Source organism: Lycium barbarum, chromosome 6 (genome assembly GCF_019175385.1).
Source record: "Lycium barbarum isolate Lr01 chromosome 6, ASM1917538v2, whole genome shotgun sequence".
NCBI classification, from domain to species: Eukaryota; Viridiplantae; Streptophyta; class Magnoliopsida; order Solanales; family Solanaceae; genus Lycium; species Lycium barbarum.
The window spans coordinates 4958625-4979673 of NC_083342.1; the positions used below are offsets into that span (position 1 = coordinate 4958625).

Sequence of the window (21049 nt, forward strand, 5' to 3'; positions counted from 1 at the left end):
CGTTAAGCGTAGTTATCCGCCCAATCCGCCCGATAAGCAGCCCTATTTGCAGCACCTCCTTTCTCTTTCTTTTGATTTTCCTTTTTTGGATCTTCTTCTTCATTTTGCTCTCTTGATTTATTTATTAAATTATGATATTTCCTGCAAATAAAATATAGAAATATTAATATTTAAAATTAAATAACAACTTAATTTATATATGTATTTTTGTCTTATCAATGTTCAATGCGTTTTTTTTTTTTTGGATGTTCCCAAAAAAACCTCCCTTTCGCTGAGTATTTAGAGTAGTATTTATAGGAGAAAATTGGGGTTAGAATTTTGGCGGGATAATGGAGGATTTTGAAACTTTGGTCAAAATAATCGTTTGAAATCTGGTCGTTTGAAGGATTTTGGACAAACTCGAGATCCTTCACGTGATGGTTCAGACGTTACCCGAAATGGTGCGATCTCTTCTAACCTTTGAAGTTTTTAACGCCTCTCGCAGCATGGGACTGGAAAGAGACGCTGAGACGTGTAAGCTAAGCGCGGAGAGAGAGAACTCTTGCACAAATATGGCTCAAACAAGGTCTGTCCATGGCTGTGACTTAATGTATTCTTGTGTAGAAATGGAAAATGGAGAAATAAGGGTGTGCGGCTGCTCCTTTTTTTTTATTTTTTTTTTAGGGTTAAGGAATGTGTTAAAAGAATTATGGGTTGGGTTGAGTGTAAGATGGGCTGATGATGAGAATACTTGTTTGGGCCGTGATTTGGGGTCATCTGTGAAGCTAAATTGTTGGTCTTTTCCCAATTCTAATCCAATTCTTTAGGCCTTTTTATAGAATTATTTACTTGAAAAGTATATGTAATAAATCACACAATTAGTAATTAATAGTCATAATATTAATTTACTAGTAATAAAAGCTATAAAAATATAGGTAATGAGTGATAAAATAAGAAGTATTTTTTAACTTTATAATTAACAAGTAATAAATAAGTAGTAATGTGAGGGTAATATTAACATAGTAATATTACAGTAACAATACTTATAAATAATAGTAGCAATATTAATAACATAGTAGTGAATAGAAAGTATTTAGTTTATCAATAAAATTAGAAGCCCGAGAAAATAAATTGGAATAGAGGAGGGTCAAAATTGAGTGTTAACACTATTTGGTTGATTTGTATTTGCACTTATTTTCTTCCATGTTCTGACTAAACTTATTTGTATTTGAGTTATGATTTGCATTTGGTTTATTCCTATGTTGGTTTCGAGTTACGTTGGACTTATTTGTTGAAGATCCTTTAGTCTTTTGGAGTTATGTTGGACTCATTTGTTGAATCTCCTTTTAGTCTTTCTTCTTCCTTCCTATTTTCTAGAAAAAAGAAGACGTATTGTTAAAAAGAAGACAATGAGATCTAATAGCAAGTTAGCAACCACTTATTTTGTTCTCTTTTCTTTTTTAATTGCTTATGTGAACATTTTAATTATTCGACTTTGTTCTCTTTCTTTCTTTTTTTCCAAGAAAATTAATTAATCATTATCTCTCGCTTTATAAAATTCTCGGAATGCCCCTTGTTGTTCTCCACTTGTGGGATTACGTATACTGGGTATGTTGTTGCTGTCATTTGATATTGTAATCACCATAAGAGTTTTCTAGCAATGAAATTTATCAAGAATAACTTGCGAAATCAAATGCAGTGATGATGTTAACAAAATTTCGTTGCACTCATTCATCAAAAAAAAAAATTATATACCCGTCAACATTTGAACAACCTTACCAAAATTTCCAGCTCCGCCACTGCTCTCGGGTTCAAAATCCGCCCAATTTTCACCCCACAGTTCTGGTGATCGCCCCATCGCAAAAATGTTGTACAAAACGCGCGTTCCCTTCTTCACCTTGTTTCCCTCAGGCCAAATGTCATCTTCCGTTGCTTGCTTTGATTCTTGAGGGATTGGAGGGTAAAGTCTCATGATTTCGCAAATGGAAGCGTGCATGTATACCACTTGCTGCAAATTTTTACTTTCCTCTTTCTAAAGTATTTCTCTGATGATTTCCTTCTCCATTCGTGGATTACTCGAGACCAACCAAAAACACCATACTGAAGCTAAACACAGAGTGTCTTCCACACCCAAGATGAGATTAATAGCTTCACACTAGTAGAAAATCACTATTTTCCCATTGAAATTTAATTCCCACTGAAAAATGTTCAATGGCTATTCCCAGATATATTTTGATTGAATCATTGAGAAAAGAAAAAATAGAAGTGTTTTCACACAGAAAAATTAAGAAGTTTCCAGTGTTTCAATGAAACCTGTTTCCCATCATACGTCTTTCCAGTAAGCTGATTTAGTGAGATTGAGATGAAAAATCATGTTTTATAATACAAATTTCCCACTGATTGTCAGTGGGAAGAACCTCTTTGTTTCTAGTAGTGTCATCCATGTAAAACTTTTCATCAAAAACAAACATGTTCTTCTGATCATCAGCCCTTGCCAGCATCCGATCAAAGATATCACCAGGAAAATCATCAGGGACGTTATCAATGGGGTATTGACTTATATCTGTCTAAACTTAGTATGGATAAAATTGTGTTTATTTAACCATGGCTCCCCTATTATTACCGTTTGTTTTAGCCAAGATGCGTAAACACACCTTCAGTCTAAATAAGATAATGTTCCCTAGCTCTCTTTTATTTTATTTTGCAGGAGATTTCATGAATTATTTTGCAACTCACCTTGTTTCATTGCATTTGTTTTTTACCGCTCTTTTTTTTAACTCATTTAACGAGTTTGAACTAATCGCAACACGTCTCGCTCCCTCAACACTTGTCTCTAATCATCAAGATGCGCAAACGCACTCTTGATCCTATATTTATCTAACACCTGTATGATTATAGTTATTCAATGTGTTCAGATGCTCGGATCAAGATGTTCACTCTTGTCTTTCCAAATTTTAAAACTAAGATGCGTAAATGCACTCTTAGTCAATACAAATTTTAACCGTGCTTATATTTTCCTAAGCTCGATATATCCTAAGTTTTGCCCAAAATCTATCAATGTGTGAGAACGTTTTCCTTGCAAATGGGCTTTAAGCGGTCATTCGCACAAATGACCTTATTTGGGGGTGGTCTTTAATTTTTGGCCTTCGACACTTTAAGGGGCTGAAAATACCCCTGAGATTTTGGGTTTGAATTCCAGTATAGTATAAAAAAAAAATCTCAAGGCAGAATTTCGTAGCAAATTAGGTCTATTCGGGCAAAAGTCAGGCCTTGAGACCTAACTTTTGTAGAATCCCAGTAGAGTAATAAAAAATAAAAAATCGCCTTAAGTCATGAAGCCTTGCCTTGCAATTTTTTTTTTACTGAGCGGGGGTTCGAACCCAGTCTACTTTTTTAAGTGAAGGGTCAAAATTAAAGACCAACAATTTAGGGGCAAGAATTAAAGACCAACGCCTTTGAAGGGAAATCCGCGCAAAAAATATTAGATTAGTTGAGACTCGGCCACACTGAATGAGAAACCAAAAAAGGAAAGAAATTGTTACAACTCGCATTTTTGTACGTTGAGTTTCGCCAAGTACTAGTTGTACTAGTCTTGGGAAGCAGGATAGATTTTTCGAGGTCATGAGGATAGATATGTCCATCTTGGGTATATAAGAGAGTAAAACCATGTTTAGTAAGATTTGGGGAGGTTTAAGACTTGTCGGATCATCGGAGTTAAGTTTCAGCGAAAGTTCGACAAAGTGTCACATTATGTGGCAATATGTGGCTCTCAGAGCACAACATGTGGTCCGCAAAGCACGCTTTGAGAGACGCAGTTGTGGAGCACAGTGTGACAGAAAATTTTGGTGATGTTGCAAGGTCTGCGACACAACATGCAGCTCTCAAAGCGCGCTTTACGACGCAGCAAACCTCGCTGCATGTTGTGTCGGTCCAGAATTTTCTGGACTTCTATAAATAGACCCATTTCGACCCTAAATCATTATTTCACCATTTTTGGGCCTAGAAACTTTCAAAACTCTCTCTGCAAGTCCACACATGATCTAAGACCAAAATCAAGGGCAAACCAAGTGATTCTAACATAAAGAATTCCATGATCATCATTAGATTGTTCTTCCTCTTGTGGTGTTGAATTTGGAGACTTCTTGGAGGTGAAGGAATTTTGAACTTAGAGTGATCCTTGTGGTTGAAGGTAAGATTATCACTCCATGTTCATGTTTATAGCATTATTTGACATTTACACAACTTATGGGAAGGAGAAATTGTGAAAGTAATGTTTAAGTTGTGCTAGAATTTGTTCTTAGCTATGTTTGAATTATGAATTGTTCTAGACTTGGTATGGTTGTGATGTTGTTGGGCTGGTTTGTGCAAATAAATTTGTAATATAAAGTTATTGGATTGTTAAGTGAGTTGTGAAGATGAAAAGGAACTAGTGAAGGATTGATGGTACCGAAATATGTATAGTGTTGACACCCAATTTTGTCCCGCCTCTCCTCCGAAATACATATTTGCGCTTCTAATATTTCAAAATAATAATAATAATAATAATAATAATATATATTATGTTTACTATAGTTATTAGTCTCTTATCAATAACGGCGTTTTATTATTTTGTTACAACTATTATTATTATCATTACTATTATTATTATTATTATTATTATTATTATTATTAAATTATCATTTTATTACTGATTGTCATTAATTATTATTATTCTTGTTATTTCCATTATCATCATTATTATTATTATTATTATTATTATTATTATTATTATTATTATTATTATTATTAATTACTAATCATTATTATCAGCGTTATTTTGTTATCAATCATTAATCATCATTATCATCGTTATTTTTGTTATTAATTATTATTATTGTTTTATCAATAACTGTTATTTATTATTATTATTATCATCATTATTATTTCTTATTATTATTATCATTATTATCTTATTATTATCACTATTATTGTTATTATTATTAATTTATTAACATTTTGTTACTATTATTTATTATTATTATTTTATTATTAATTATTGTCATCTTTATTATTATTATTATTAATTATTATCATTTTTTGATTATCAAGGTTTGTTATCTACTATTATTATTATATCTATTATTATTTTTTATCACCATTATCATCAACATTATCATTATTACCATTATCATTATTATTATCACCATTAGTAGTATTACTACTGCTATTTATTTGCTGCTATTATTTAGTATTATTGAAATTTGCATTTCTCAACGTGTCTACCGACTTCCGCATACGCATCGCATTTACTTCGCACATTTTAATGATAGCATTTGTTATTAAATATTATTGCACGGTCATTTGCGACATCATATAATTTTTACCCGGGTCTTTTTATAATTACATATTTCCGTATTAGGTAATATTCTGGCACCCTTAGTACATCGTTAATCAAAATGTGTCTCTTATTCAAATTTAGAAGCCAAACTATTTCTTGCACTCGGTCCGTATTTTGACTTACCGGACCCCAAATCAAAGTCCGATTAACTCCTAATATTTTTTTGGACTAAACCATATTTTTATCTCAATTTTTAGACCAGTCCATGTTTAATTTACTAGTCCATCCATTTAATACCCAGTCTAAAATTTGACCCGGTCCACAAATGGACCGGGTCCAATTCATTTTTCAGCCAAATAAGGGAAACCCTTTTTAGGGTTTCCCCTTCATTTCGTCATTCCCACCGCCGCACCCCCTTTTCCCGCTCCCTCTTTTCCCCTTCATCTCCTCTCGCCGCCGCTCCCACTTCCCCCTTTTCCCTCCTTCTTCTCCACTCCCCACTCACTCTTGTCCCCCACTTTTCTCTCTCTCCCGCTCCTCCTTCCCTTTTTCAGCACAAAAACAACAAAATCTAACCTATAAAGGGGCAACAGTAGACGAACACAGGGGACAAAAAAAAAAGGAGAACGACGGAGAGAAAAACGAGCACAACACGAAAAGAAACAGATCAAAAAAATCCTCTGAGCAGAACCCAAATTTCCAGTGATTGAAAATCCCCTAAAAAAAAAATCAAAGCTTCCAGTTGCAAAAATCCCTAAAAAGACGTTCTATTGGCAGTTTAATCTCGTTTGTTATCGGTAAAAAATAACGAATCAATTCTTCGTTTGCCTTGGTGTTTGTTACGAATCCGAGCATCGCAAGTTCGGATTCGACTGTGTTCTAGTAGATCTGAGCCTCCGCACCCCATTTCGCTGCGCTCGCAAAAGGTTAGCAATTTTCCTTTTCTTCGAAACTCATTTTATTTCTTGGGGTAATGTTTGCATGAGTTAACTTCCTATGCTGACATGAATTTGTTTCAGTTCTGGTATTAGTTAAAGAATAAGGGTCGCCAGGTTTTGATTGAGCATGCTGAAATTCGTTAGTCTAATTTTGTTGGTTCGATAGTTTTAAAAAATGTGATTGCATGTGTTGAAATTGATTACATCCATTTGTTAGTCAAATATGTTGTTCGCTTGCCTACGAATGTCTTGAAAATATCCTGCCAATGCATTTAACCATAATTTATTATACAAGCATGTCTTTATTTGAGATTGGAAAAAATGTCGATTTTCTGTTTAAGTATATAGGAGATATGCCCAAACATACTGTACGTACATAATTTCAAAGTCTACCTTTTCAATATACTGGTGTTATTGATCCCTTACTGTGATTGAATGGGGGGTAGTAATGCTATGAATGGCTTAAATATAAGTGTTTAGCCTATTTTCATGCTGTTCTGCCCCAGTTGAGTTGAACATTGTTTAATTTTCTGTCCCATGTTTTGCAAATTGAACATTTTCAGTTAAATGAGAACTGATGTTGTACCCATATGTTTCAATTCTAGGTATCAAGAATCCTATTTAGTTTTGCCTATTACTTAAAAAATGAGTTTATATGATTCATTGTTATGCTATTTGATAAGTGTTGTACTTAGTTTTTGGTTCAGAAGTTTGCTGGACACGTTGATGCATTTAAACTCCCTGTGTTTGATTATCATGTTCACTGTTGTGTCAATCCTGTATGTATTCTCATGAAATGGTCTGTGTCAAGATAAGTTTTAAGCTTGATAGTTGCTAATACCCCCATGTTCTCTGGTAATCTCACATATGTTTGAATATGTCATCTTTGGCTGAATGCCTGTTTGGATGGTGTTCTTTACACTTGAGCATGTCTTTTTTCCCTTTCTATGAATATTAGTTTTTCATCTTGATTGTCCCATATGGATTGGAGGTGCACTGTTTTTCCCCTTTTGCCATTTTCAATTTGGTTACTGTTATAATTTGTATCTAGTTAAGATATTAGCATATAGTTTGGTCTTAAAAGAGTTCAGATCTACTGTGCATGATCAGGTATTATAATTCTGCTCCTGCTGTTGTATTTTTTTTTCTTTTTTTTCTTTGAAGTTGGAAGTCATAATTTGTGCCCCTTCCTTGACTTAGTATTTGCAATCAGTTTAAGTCATTGGTTTGTAAGTTTGAAAGTAATGCTCACCATGATATATTAGAAAGTTGGTATGTCTCCCTTTTGTTTGGTTTTCTGGTCTGAGGCTCCATTCAATGCCTTTTCTTTCCTCTTTTATATGCTGACTAAAGAAGAGCTGTACTAAGAGACCCTTTTTTCCAAATCTGTCATTGAGAATGTAGTTTTGACAGAGTTAATTTAAGACTGTAAGAAGTATAATCTTATCGGTTTGATCAATGAACGTAGGAGTCAGAGTTATAGAAGTCTATGCTAAAACCATGTTAACCTTATCTGTGGCAGTGAATATGAATTCAAGGGTTTGTGGTTGTGCTGTCTAATGTGTTGGAATATTAGTTGCATGTTAAGAGTGTTACTTAATCTTGTCCAGCTTCATACCTGTCAACTCATTTTTTTTGTTTGCTTGGAAGCTGTTGATATATTAATTAGAAGTAGTCCATAGCGTTTAATTAAAGTCATTAAATTGCTCGTAGACTGTTATATTTAGTAAGTATACTTTGGAATATTGGTTTGATGTTTTCTTGCCCTCAAACTGTCTCGAGAAAGGTTCAAGAGGGTAAGGATCAGATCTGTGTGAAATTTGGGTTTATTTGAATTCATATGTGTTAGTGTATTTAATACATCCCTATCCACATGACTGTGCATGTACGAAATATACCTAAATATACATAGTACATATGTAATCCATGGAATTTGCTTTGAATTTGTATCTTTACATGTTTAAGCCGTATTGATTGTATACTAATCTGTCTTTTCTTTTGTTTATGCATGACCGTCGCATATGAGTCCTAAAGACTCGTTCTTCTCCCGCATTTGGCGTTGGGCTAAAAGCCCAACATGACTCCTCTCGTGTCCACCCCACAGCAGCCATGAAAGTTTGTTATTGGGCCGAAGCCCAACAGCAGCCCTTTGAACGCCACATTAAAAAATGTGGGCTGAGCCCACTCCTACTAGCAGCACAATCAGCAGTCCGAAAGTGGGCTGAGCCCATTTTGATATTATTTTCCCCTTATTTGATTTTCTATGCATTTGATTTGTATTTGTGTAACTAACATTTTATTTGTTTGTTTCCTTAGCTTTGAACCTTAGTAGAATTAGTATAGAATTCAGTTTTAATAAGGGGTAGTTAATTTAAGAAAACTAATAATTAATTCCATAAGTTTCATTTTTTCCTTTATATCAAAGTTACTTATAGTATTTATAATATCCACTTTTTTTTAGAATAATGGATTTTCAATAGCGTAAATTCATATTTTTCGAGTTAAAGGAATTATATTTTGTTATCTTGGGAGTTCTAACACCACTAATATACAAATAGGAGCTTAAATATATTTTATAAATAACCTTTTGAATTTTGAGTCAATTACGCATATTTTGAGCATAGTTAATAAAAGGATAAAGAAAGTTCACATAAGCCTTTTTTTTATATTTCGTTTATGCTCTTAAATCGCGAAATCAATTAATGTCTTGCCATTTGAGTCGTTTCAAACATTTATTTAAGCACTGCATAAACTCGTGTTTTATTCTATTTATATATTTTTATGCAAATTTTATTTTAAATAGCATTATTACCTAAAGTCTTTGCAACATTTATAGGTTTATTTTAATGGCTTGTTGAGGTTTTCTTTTATGCAAATTATTATGTTTTCTATATGTCTTATTCTAAACATCATTTTCTTTTTCCCTCAAAGTCTGAGCAACTTTTTATAAGTTTTATTTTGAATGGCATTTAAAATCTACTTTTATGCAAATTATTATATATTTTTTTTCTAAATCCTATTTCAAGCAACATTCTTATATCTTTTTTTCTTAAAAAAACCTTGGCAACATTTCTTAGCTCTTTTCTTAAAATTTCAGGCATCTTATTTAATTTAATTAATTAACCTAAGGTTAGTCGGATAACCGTAAGTTAACGGATTCTAAAGGATGCCTAACCCCTTCCCTTTAGGATAATATAGAACCCTTACCTAGAATCACACTGGTTAAGCAGGCCATTAACAGAGGTTTAGTTTTAACTTTACCTTAGTTAATAATCAGGTGTCCTAATTCACCATAAAATCAATTAGGTGGCGACTCCTTAAAACAAGCAATATAGGAATCTCCAATATGTTGTACTCCGCTTCAACCCGGTTAAAATGGGGTATAACAACTTGGCGACTCCGCTGGGGACTCTAGGTTCTAACCATAACAAACTTAGGTTGATAATTAATTTGTTGGATTTTTGGTTGTTTTCTTTATGTTTGCTTTTATTGTTGCTTTGTTTTTTTTTTTTTTTTTTATGTTCTTTTAAGTGATTGCTTTATTGTGTGAAATTTTCTGTGTAATAATATGTTACTGCTTTTCCTTAAATTGGCATTCCGGTCATATTTCCTCCATTTCTGGCAAACTCACACTATCACACGTACACGCGAGGTGTGTTTTGCGCACCCGCAATTTTTTTTTGTAGAATCCAAATTTTAGGAGAGTTGGCGTATGCGCGGGGTGCCCGAGTAACGGGGACCGCGTAGCCTTCTCACTCGAGTAGTCCGCTCGGGAACCTTGTGTCATAGGAAGCCAACTCCTAGTTAGCCTAAGATAGAGCTAAACTAAAACCCTTTTAAGAACATGCACGAACCTAGGAAGGCTTAATACCCAAGGCGTATTAAGTCCATTAGTCAACCTCGTCCAAATGTCCAAGTGGGTTCATGACCCCAAGCGACGCTTATCATGTTATGTGTGCATTATTTGAAGTTGATTGGGCCAAATATCGACCATTGCTCTAATTAATTAAACTTTAGGAGGGTGGGGTTTTACTAACCTGTTGTGATGCAGACATCCGTGAAGATCGCAAGTTTTGAAAGAAGCTTGGACACAATTGAACTTAGCTTATTTTTTAGGAATATTTTTTTTCTCTTTTCTTATTTGGCATGTAATAAAGCTTAAAAATATTTATGTACTTCATTTTGGGAATAGACTCGTTTAATTAATTAAAGAGAAAATGGGATGACATATAATGGCTCTTTCATCTTTCAAGTATACGCTAAGCTTACCTCGTGCCTAAGGAGGTCCCCTACGTATTAACACGCGTGACTGTTATTTTATATACTTGTGTTATGAGCTTTTAAGTTGCGTGCTTGCTTGCTAAGTGGTTTACTTGAACTTATTTGCAATATGCTTGCTTTTGAATTTATTTGTGATTATCACCTGATGCCAAGCTCATTACTTAAATTTATTTGCAGGCTCTTATTTGAATTTATTTGTGAAAAGTTATTACTTGATATTTACTAACATCATCTTTGTTTCAGAAGAAAAGTAAATTCATATTTTTGCTTTGCCGCACAATTGCATATTGTTCATTAATTATTTTTGCATCATCCTCACCTCAAAAAAAAAAAAACAAAAAACAAACAAAAAAACTATTTATTCCGCGGTTAGCGCACTTTAGCCACTCTAGAGCACCTTTAAGATCGTTCGCATTCTTAGCATCACTCTCGACAAATTTCTAATCGTCGGAGGAAATTTTTTAATTTTCGCATACCTGAACTAGCCTTGAAAATCCTTAAAGTTAACTCTTATCATTCCAACTTTGTTTTAATAGGCATTATCTTATCGTTATTTTCTTAGTTACTCAAATCTATTAGTATCGAACAATTTGTCTCGCATCAAACTGCAAATTCTAGAGCTTTTTGTGTCCTTCTTTTACGGGTATGATCTTCTGTCTCAAACGACAAAACATTTGACCAGTTAGCTCCATGCCTCGTAGAATCCATTTGCACTCGGTTTACGTCATGGAACTTTTACTTTCCAATTCTATCATCTTCAGCATTTATCGTTTCTTCTATTGGTAGATGTCCAAATTTATTGGTCCAATCTATCAAATGGCACTTCTCGATATTTGTTCGATGTTTTGCCATCAAGTTGTTCAAGAATGACTGTTCAAGTACCTTGCTTCTGCGGAGCCTTCGCTGAGTCAATCGCGTCATTCTGGGTCGCTGAAATCTATCTTCTCGCACCCATTAATTTCAATTTTGGCATGCAAGTCGAAGGACAACCTCATAGGTCTCCTCTCCTTGACATTTTGCAACCTGCCAGTGCTTCGTAACTCTCGGGTATATTAAATTCAACTGTCTTGCGCCCGATAAATCATGATCTTCTCTAAGCTAATCTCTTGCATTATTAAAAAAAAAAAAAAAACTTTTTACACGCACCCGAACTACGTTTAACCTGATTTCCTGTCGGATACAGGATACGTAGGCAGCCTATATAAGGCCCGGTCTTATTTACTACAAATTTTAATACTCCCCAAACGAAGGAGCATGAAACTGGGACAATTTTGGAATGCAACCCAAGACATTTTTTCAAAACGTCCTAAAACTGGGGCAAATTTTTTAAAAATATGTTGGAATTGGTAAGAATTAACTCAGAACCAAGCTTGGCGTTCGATACGAGTCAACCTTTTTTCAAATGGCATGTTCTACTCCAATGTAGTCTTCTTTTCTTCCGATTCATTCTCAACCGTCAGAGCTAAATAGCTGATGATTCATTTTCGTCCATTCGTTTCCTTTATATGGCTCAAGTCGTCTCTAATCTAGAGCCTGCTTAATTAGATCACTTAAAAAAAAAGGATATATATATATATATATATATATATATATATATATATATATATATATTGTTTATGAAGCTTTTACTTCATGCACTAACATTTTATTTTGTTTATGAAGTTTTACTTTTCTCTATTAAAAGGTTGTCTGGCATTGAACATTGTTTTGGCTGCGAATCTGCATTAAGGACGAGACTACAATGGCAGAGAGATTTGAAACTTTCAACACCGGTATGGGTTTGGTGCAAGAACAGAACGATAGCAAGGGAAAGGAGGTTCGAAAAAATATTGTAGTCAATCTGGGAAATACCTTAAGCCTTCTTCCTAATGCAACCTCAACTTCTAGCAACGTTTCCTTAGTCATTTCGCCTCACTTAGATCCTACCTATACCATTCCACAAATGCCTTCAACCTACACTCCCGATCAAGTAACGATAATTCCTAATCCTCAATTTTCCATAACCACCACTCAATTCGAGAAAAGTAAGAAAAACGAACTGGCAATATCCCCATACAGGAGGCCTGGAAAGGAAATCAAGTCGCTTTACCATGAAGATTTGGGAAAAGAACTCCACAATTTGAGGAAAGTCATTAATGAAGAGTTATGTTCAAGGAATTTCCAGATTTTGAAGTATGAAGATTTGTGTGTGCATCCAAACGTTGAGCTTCCGTCAGGGTACAAAATACCTAAGTTTAACACTTTCAATGGGAAGGGAGATCCCGTCGCTCATTTAAAGGACTATTGCAGCAGATTAATTGGTATTGGACATAATGAAGCCGTACGAATGAGATTGTTCATTCAAAGTTTATCAGGATCAGCACTCTCTTGGTACACTAAACAAGATTTTAGCAAATGGCTTACGTGGGAAGATATGGCCTGCGGATTTATAAAGCAATTCGAGTTTAACAATGGAGGCGATCCGCACATAGCCGATTTGCTCAGAGTAAAGAAAACGCCACATGAGTCTTTCCAAGAATATGCCATACGATGGAGGTTAGAAGCTTCAAAAATACATCCTCCATTATCCGAGAGGGAATTGATCTCAACCTTCATCCAAATTCAAGAAGACTTATATTATGATAAGTTGCTCGGAGCTTGTGCACACAACTTCTCTGATTTGATTAGGATTGGTAGAGAACTAGAAAATGCCATTCAAGAAGGGAGAATTACAGATAGCTCAGCAACACAAGCCGTTCACCAAACCTTCCAAGCGGAGATACTAGGAAATCTGCAAAGTGAAATGAAGCAAAACCAATTTGCTTCCACGACTATGCATCAAGCGCAATGCCATAAAAGTCACCAAATATTTTTAATCTTATGCCACTATGCAATGTCCTCGTCAGCAGAACTCCCAGCAAGGCTACCAACGACGGTTTCACCAAGCACAATCAAGCTCTCAACATAAAAAGAAGAGGAAATCTTTTTGCTTCAGTACTCTAAATGAACCATTGACAAATATATTTAAGAGGTTGAGTGCTAAGGGTATTCTACAACCAAAGAAGGGATTTATACCTAAGCATCCTCCGCCAAACTTTGATTTATCTAAGAGTTGTGCTTATCACTCAAACATTCAAGGACATGACATTGAAGAATGTCCAGCACTAAGATTTAAGATTCAAGGCATGATTGAAAGTGGCAAGATAAAGCTACAGCTAGAGCCTTCAACCGGTAATATTGCAAACACAAAGACAACTGTTGTTAAGGGTGATTCATCGAAACTGGCACCAAGGCATTTGAAAAGAAAGCGTGAAACAAGTCAAGCAGACTGATAGGGACATCATCTCGCCACTCGAGAATATCATCCTCCACATGCCCATCTCTAGGAGTAGCTGCTATTTTGTAATCTTTTCTAGACTTCAAATGAACTACGGTCAACCTAATTCCTGTTAGTAGCAGGATACGTAGGCGCCCATGTTGGGTCCGGTCTCAATAAATAAAAATTCCAATTCCCCCCATAGCCGAACTGGAGAAATTTCGCATAATCAGATTTCCGCAATGGCATAGCAACGAGAAGCGCAGATTCAAAGCCAAAGCTCAATGTTCAACGCAAAGCAACCACTTCCTTTTATACTAACAAATTTTCTTTGAGTAGCGCAGAGCCGATTTTTAGCTACTCTTCAACGATAATGCACAGAATTTTATTTTTTGAAACATTTTAGCAAGGTGAAATATCCCCAAGGTTTCCAGTTACGGAAGCTGAAGTATGCTTACAGCTTTGCAGGGACTGCGCATCGAGCGGTTTGAATCTTATTATAACACGCACAAATATTATTGCTTTCAAATGCTCTCAAATGCACTGCGCATGCACTAATATTTTAAATACCACGCACTGCTGCTTTAAATTCCCCGCACTGCATGCACTATTATTTTTAATACCACGCACTACATATGCACTATTGATTTAAATTCCCCGCACTGCATGCACTACTATTTTAAATACCACGCACTGCATATATGCACTATTGCTTTAAATTCCCCGCACTGCATGCACTACTATTTTAAATACCACGCACTGCATATGCACCATTGCTTTAAATTTCCCGCACTGCATACGCACTACTGCTTTCAAATGTCCCGCACTGCAAAAGCACTGCACCTGCATTGCATTATTACTTTCAAATACCTCGCAAAGGCACAGCATCATTGTTCGCAAACGCACAGCATTTGGGTTCGTCCACCCTAAAATAGGACATATTGGGTTCTTCCACCCTAAAATATGATGCTTGGGTTTTTCCACCCTAAAATAGGATACTTGGGTTCGTCCACCCTAAAATAGGACATATTGGGTTCTTTCACCCTAAAATAGGATACTTGGGTTCTTCCACCCTAAAATAGGATATTGGGTTCTTCCACCCTAAAATAGGATATTGGGTTCTTCCACCCTAAAATAGGATGCTTGGGTTCTTCCACCCTAAAATAGGATGCTTGGGTTCGTCCACCCTAAAATAGGATATATTGGGTTCGTCCACCCTAAAATAGGATACTTGGGTTCATCCACCCTAAAATAGGATATTGGGTTCTTCCACCCTAAAATAGGATGCTTGGGTTCTTCCACCCTAAAATAGGATGCTTGGGTTCGTCCACCCTAAAATAGGATATATTGGGTTCGTCCACCCTAAAATAGGATATATTGGGTTCTTCCACCCTAAAATAGGATATATTGGGTTCTTCCACCCTAAAATAGGATACTTGGGCTCGTCCTCCTTTAATAGGACAGTTTACGCTAGTCCGCCCTTTCATATGTTACATGGGCCATGCACCGCCCTTTGTAATTTCTGCATAAGGCTGAGCACCGCCTTTCATGTTGCATGGGTTGCGCACCGCCCATTTAAATTTCCGCATAAGGCTGTGCACTGCCTTTCATATGATGCATGGGCTGCGCACCGCCCTTTACATCGCTTTCATATATTGCCTGGGCCATGCACCGCCCTTTTAAATTTCTACATAAGGCTGTGCACCGCCTTTCATATGATGCATGGGTCGCGCACCGCCCTTTGCATCGCTTTCATATATTGCCTGGGCCATGCACCGCCCTTTTTAAATTTTTCGCATAAGGCTGTGCACCGCCTTTTATATGATGCATGGGTTGTGCACCGCCTTTTATATGATGCATGGGCTGCGCACCGCCCGTTGCATCGCTTTCATATATTGCCTGGGCCATGCACCTCCCTTTTTAAATTTTTCGCATAAGGCTGTGCACCGCCTTTTATATGATGCATGGGCTGCGCACCGCCCATTGCATCGCTTTCATATATTGCCTGGGCCATGCACCGCCCTTTTTAAATTTTTCGCATAAGGCTGTGCACCGCCTTTTATATAATGCATGGGCTGCGCACCGCCCATTGCATAGCTTTCATATATTGCCTGGGCCATGCACCGCCCTTTTAAATTTTCGCATAAGGCTGTGCACCGCCTTTTATATAATGCATGGGCTGCGCACCGCCCTTTGCATCGCTTTCATATATTGCTTGGGCCATGCACTGCCCTTTTAAATTTTCTGCATAAGGTTGTGCACCGCCTCTTATGTGATGCATGGGCTGCGCACCGCCCTTTACATCGCTTTTATATATTGCTTGGGCCATGCACCGTCCTTTAAAATTTATGCATAAGGCTGAGGACCGCCTTTCATATATTACGTGAGCCATGCACCACCCTTTGAAATCTCTGCATAAGGCTGCGCACCGCTTTCCATACATTACATGGGCCATGCACCGCCCTTTGTAATTTTCTGCACAAGGCTGAGCACCGCCTTTCATGTGATGCATGGGCCGCACACCGCCCTTTGCATCGCTTTCACATGTTGCGCGGGCTGCGCACCGCCTTTGAAAATTTCTGCATAAGACATCGCACCGCACCTGCTTTGTTTTATTATTATTCTTTTCTTAATGCCCTGCATATGTTCGCAGCCGCATTGCACCGCGCTTGCATCGCTTTATTTCAAATGTTTATTTTACTGACTGTTTTATCTAGTTTAAAGTTTTGCAGGAACTTAGCGCAACGTGGAACTATTTCTTCGGCAGCGAACTGGGGCAATACGTCGGGAAGGATGAGCAGACTTCCCGACAAGGGTTAAAGATCTACCTCGAACACTCGGCTCCAAATTCAAATTTCCCGTTCACATTCCAGCACAATCAATTGTCAGGGTTCTATCACGATACCCAGTGTCATCATAATTCGACACTGGGACAATATTTTTTGCGAAGATTCGCATCAAATCGTGAGTTGCCAGTCATAGGTGTCGTAGTCTTCCCAGAACTACACACGGCCTGATTCTCGTGCAACCCGAGATATGTAGGCGATTCAAAGACCAGAGTTCGGCCGTAATTTTCTTTACCCTTAGTCCTCCACAATCCTCTAGCCGGGACAAAATAGGCTACTAAGTCAACGTCTTTGCCCGAAAATTCTTTCATCATTATCAGGCAAAGAGGGACAAGTTGTTGACACCCAATTTTGTCCCGCCTCTCCTCCGAAATACATATTTGCGCTTCTAATATTTCAAAAAAAAAAATAATAATAATAATATATATTATGTTTACTATAGTTATTAGTCTCTTATCAATAACGGCGTTTTATTATTCTGTTACAACTATTATTATTATCATTACTATTATTATTATTATTATTATTAAATTATCATTTTATTACTGATTGTCATTAATTATTATTATTCTTGTTATTTCCATTATCATTATTATTATTATTATTATTATTATTATTATTATTAATTACTAATCATTATTATCAGCGTTATTTTGTTATCAATCATTAATCATCATTATCATCGTTATTTTTGTTATTAATTATTATTATTATTTTATCAATAACTGTTATTTATTATTATTATTATCATCATTATTATTTCTTATTATTATTATCATTATTATCTTATTATTATCACTATTATTGTTATTATTATTAATTTATTAACATTTTGTTACTATCAATAATTATTATTTATTATTATTATTTTATTATTAATTATTGTCATCTTTATTATTATTATTAATTATTATCATTTTTTGATTATCAAGGTTTGTTATCTACTATTATTATTATATCTATTATTATTTTTTATCACCATTATCATCAACATTATCATTATTACCATTATCATTATTGTTATCATCATTAGTAGTATTACTACTGCTATTTATTTGCTGCTATTATTTAGTATTATTGAAATTTGCATTTCTCAACGTGTCTACCAACTTCCACATACGCATCGCATTTACTTCGCACATTTTAATGATAGCATTTGTTATTAAATATTATTGCACGGTCATTTGCGACATCATATAATTTTTACCCGGGTCTTTTTATAATTACATATTTCCATATTAGGTAATATTCTGGCACCCTTAGTACATCGTTAATCAAAATGTGTCTCTTATTCAAATTTAGAAGCCAAACTATTTCTTGCACTCGGTCCGTATTTTGACTTACCGGACCCCAAATCAAAGTCCGATTAACTCCTAATATTTTCTTGGACTAAACCATATTTTTATCTCAATTTTTAGACCAGTCCATGTTTAATTTACTAGTCCATCCATTTAATACCCAGTCTAAAATTTGACCCGGTCCACAAATGGACCGGGTCCAATTCATTTTTCAGCCAACTAAGGGAAACCCTTTTTAGGGTTTCCCCTTCATTTCGTCATTCCCACCGCCACACCCCCTTTTCCCGCTCCCTCTTTTCCCCTTCATCTCCTCTCGCCGCCGCTCCCACTTCCCCCTTTTCCCTCCTTCTTCTCCGCTCCCCACTCACTCTTGTCCCCCACTTTTCTCTCTCTCCCGCTCCTCCTTCCCTTTTTCAGCACAAAAACAACAAAAAACAACCTATAAAGGGGCAACAGTAGACGAACACATGGGACAAAAAAAAAAAGGAGAACGACGGAGAGAAAAACGAGCACAACACGAAAAGAAACAGATCAAAAAAATCCTCTGAGCAGAACCCAAATTTCCAGTGATTGAAAATCCCCTAAAAAAAAAATCAAAGCTTCCAGTTGCAAAAATCCCTAAAAAGACGTTCTATTGGCAGTTTAATCTCGTTTGTTATCGGTAAAAAATAACGAATCAATTCTTCGTTTGCCTTGGTGTTTGTTACGAATCCGAGCATCGCAAGTTCGGATTCGACTGTGTTCTAGTAGATAAGAGCCTCCGCACCCCATTTCGCTGCGCTCGCAAAAGGTTAGCAATTTTCCTTTTCTTCGAAACTCATTTTATTTCTTGGGGTAATGTTTGCATGAGTTAACTTCCTATGCTGACATGAATTTGTTTCAGTTCTGGTATTAGTTAAAGAATAAGGGTCGCCAGGTTTTGATTGAGCATGCTGAAATTCGTTAGTCTAATTTTGTTGGTTCGATAGTTTTAAAAAATGTGATTGCATGTGTTGAAATTGATTACATCCATTTGTTAGTCAAATATGTTGTTCGCTTGCCTACGAATGTCTTGAAAATATCCTGCCAATACATTTAACCATAATTTATTATACAAGCATGTCTTTATTTGAGATTGGAAAAAATGTCGATTTTCTGTTTAAGTATATAGGAGATATGCCCAAACATACTGTACGTACATAATTTCAAAGTCTACCTTTTCAATATATTGGTGTTATTGATCCCTTACTGTGATTGAATGGGGGGTAGTAATGCTATGAATGGCTTAAATATAAGTGTTTAGCCTATTTTCATGCTGTTCTGCCCCAGTTGAGTTGATCATTGTTTAATTTTCTGTCCCATGTTTTGCAAATTGAACATTTTCAGTTAAATGAGAACTGATGTTGTACCCATATGTTTCAATTCTAGGTATCAAGAATCCTATTTAGTTTTGCCTATTACTTAAAAAATGAGTTTATATGATTCATTGTTATGCTATTTGATAAGTGTTATACTTAGTTTTTGGTTCAGAAGTTTGCTGGACACGTTGATGCATTTAAACTCCCTGTGTTTGATTATCATGTTGACTGTTGTGTCAATCCTGTATGTATTCTCATGAAATGGTCTGTGTCAAGATAAGTTTTAATCCTGATAGTTGCTAATACCCCCATGTTCTCTGGTAATCTCACATATGTTTGAATATGTCATCTTTGGCTGAATGCCTGTTTGGATGGTGTTCTTTACACTTGAGCATGTCTTTTTTCCCTTTCTATGAATATTAGTGTTTCATCTTGATTGTCCCATGTGGATTGGAGGTGCACTGTTTTTCCCCTTTTGCCATTTTCAATTTGGTTACTGTTATAATCTGTATCTAGTTAAGATATTAGCATATAGTTTGGCCTTAAAAGAGTTCAGATCTACTGCTGAGACTCCAAACTGATGACAGTTTTAAAGGGGTAGCTTTGGTTCCAATATTGGTTTGTTTATGTTTCTAGTTTGCATGATCAGGTATTATAATTCTGCTCCTGCTGTTGTATTTTTTTTCTTTTTTTTCTTTGAAGTTGAAAGTCATAATTTGTGCCCCTTCCTTGACTTAGTATTTGCAATCAGTTTAAGTCATTGGTTTGTAAGTTTGAAAGTAATGCTCACCATGATATATTAGAAAGTTGGTATGTCTCCCTTTTGTTTGGTTTTCTGGTCTGAGGCTCCATTCAATGCCTTTTCTTTCCTCTTTTATATGCTGACTAAAGAAGAGCTGTACTAAGAGACCCTTTTTTCCAAATCTGTCATTGAGAATGTAGTTTTGACAGAGTTAATTTAAGACTGTAAGAAGTATAATCTTATCGGTTTGATCAATGAACGTAGGAGTCAGAGTTATAGAAGTCTATGCTAAAACCATGTTAACCTTATCTGTGGCAGTGAATATGAATTCAAGGGTTTGTGGTTGTGCTGTCTAATGTGTTGGAATATTAGTTGCATGTTAAGAGTGTTACTTAATCTTGTCCAGCTTCATACCTGTCAACTCATTTTTTTTGCTTGCTTGGAAGCTGTTGATATATTAATTAGAAGTAGTCCATAGCGTTTAATTAAAGTCATTAAATTGCTCGTAGACTGTTATATTTAGTAAGTATACTTTGGAATATTGGTTTGATGTTTTCTTGCCCTCAAACTGTCTCGAGAAAGGTTCAAGAGGGTAAGGATCAAATCTGTGTGAAATTTGGGTTTATTTGAATTCATATGTGTTAGTGTATTTAATACATCCCTATCCACATGACTGTGCATGTACGAAATATACCTAAATATACATAGTACATATGTAATCCATGGAATTTGCTTTGAATTTGTATCTTTACATGTTTAAGCCGTATTGATTGTATACTAATCTGTCTTTTCTTTGGTTTATGCATGACCGTCGCATATGAGTCCTAAAGACTCGTTCTTCTCCCGCATTTGGCGTTGGGCTAAAAGCCCAACATGACTCCTCTCGTGTCCACCCCACAGCAGCCATGAAAGTTTGTTATTGGGCCGAAGCCCAACAGCAGCCCTTTGAACGCCACATTAAAAAATGTGGGCTGAGCCCACTCCTACTAGCAACACAATCAGCAGTCCGAAAGTGG

The 21049-nt window shown here is 35.8% G+C and overlaps 1 protein-coding gene across 1 annotated transcript; it reads left to right on the forward strand.

The window, feature by feature from the left end:
- Positions 1–12256: 12256 nt before the first annotated feature.
- On the forward strand, positions 12257–13826 carry LOC132600318 (uncharacterized). The gene is made up of 2 exons (XM_060313385.1): positions 12257–13429; positions 13524–13826. The coding sequence occupies exons 1-2, from the start codon at positions 12257–12259 to the stop codon at positions 13824–13826; spliced, it is 1476 nt and encodes a 491-aa protein (XP_060169368.1).
- Positions 13827–21049: the final 7223 nt, after the last annotated feature.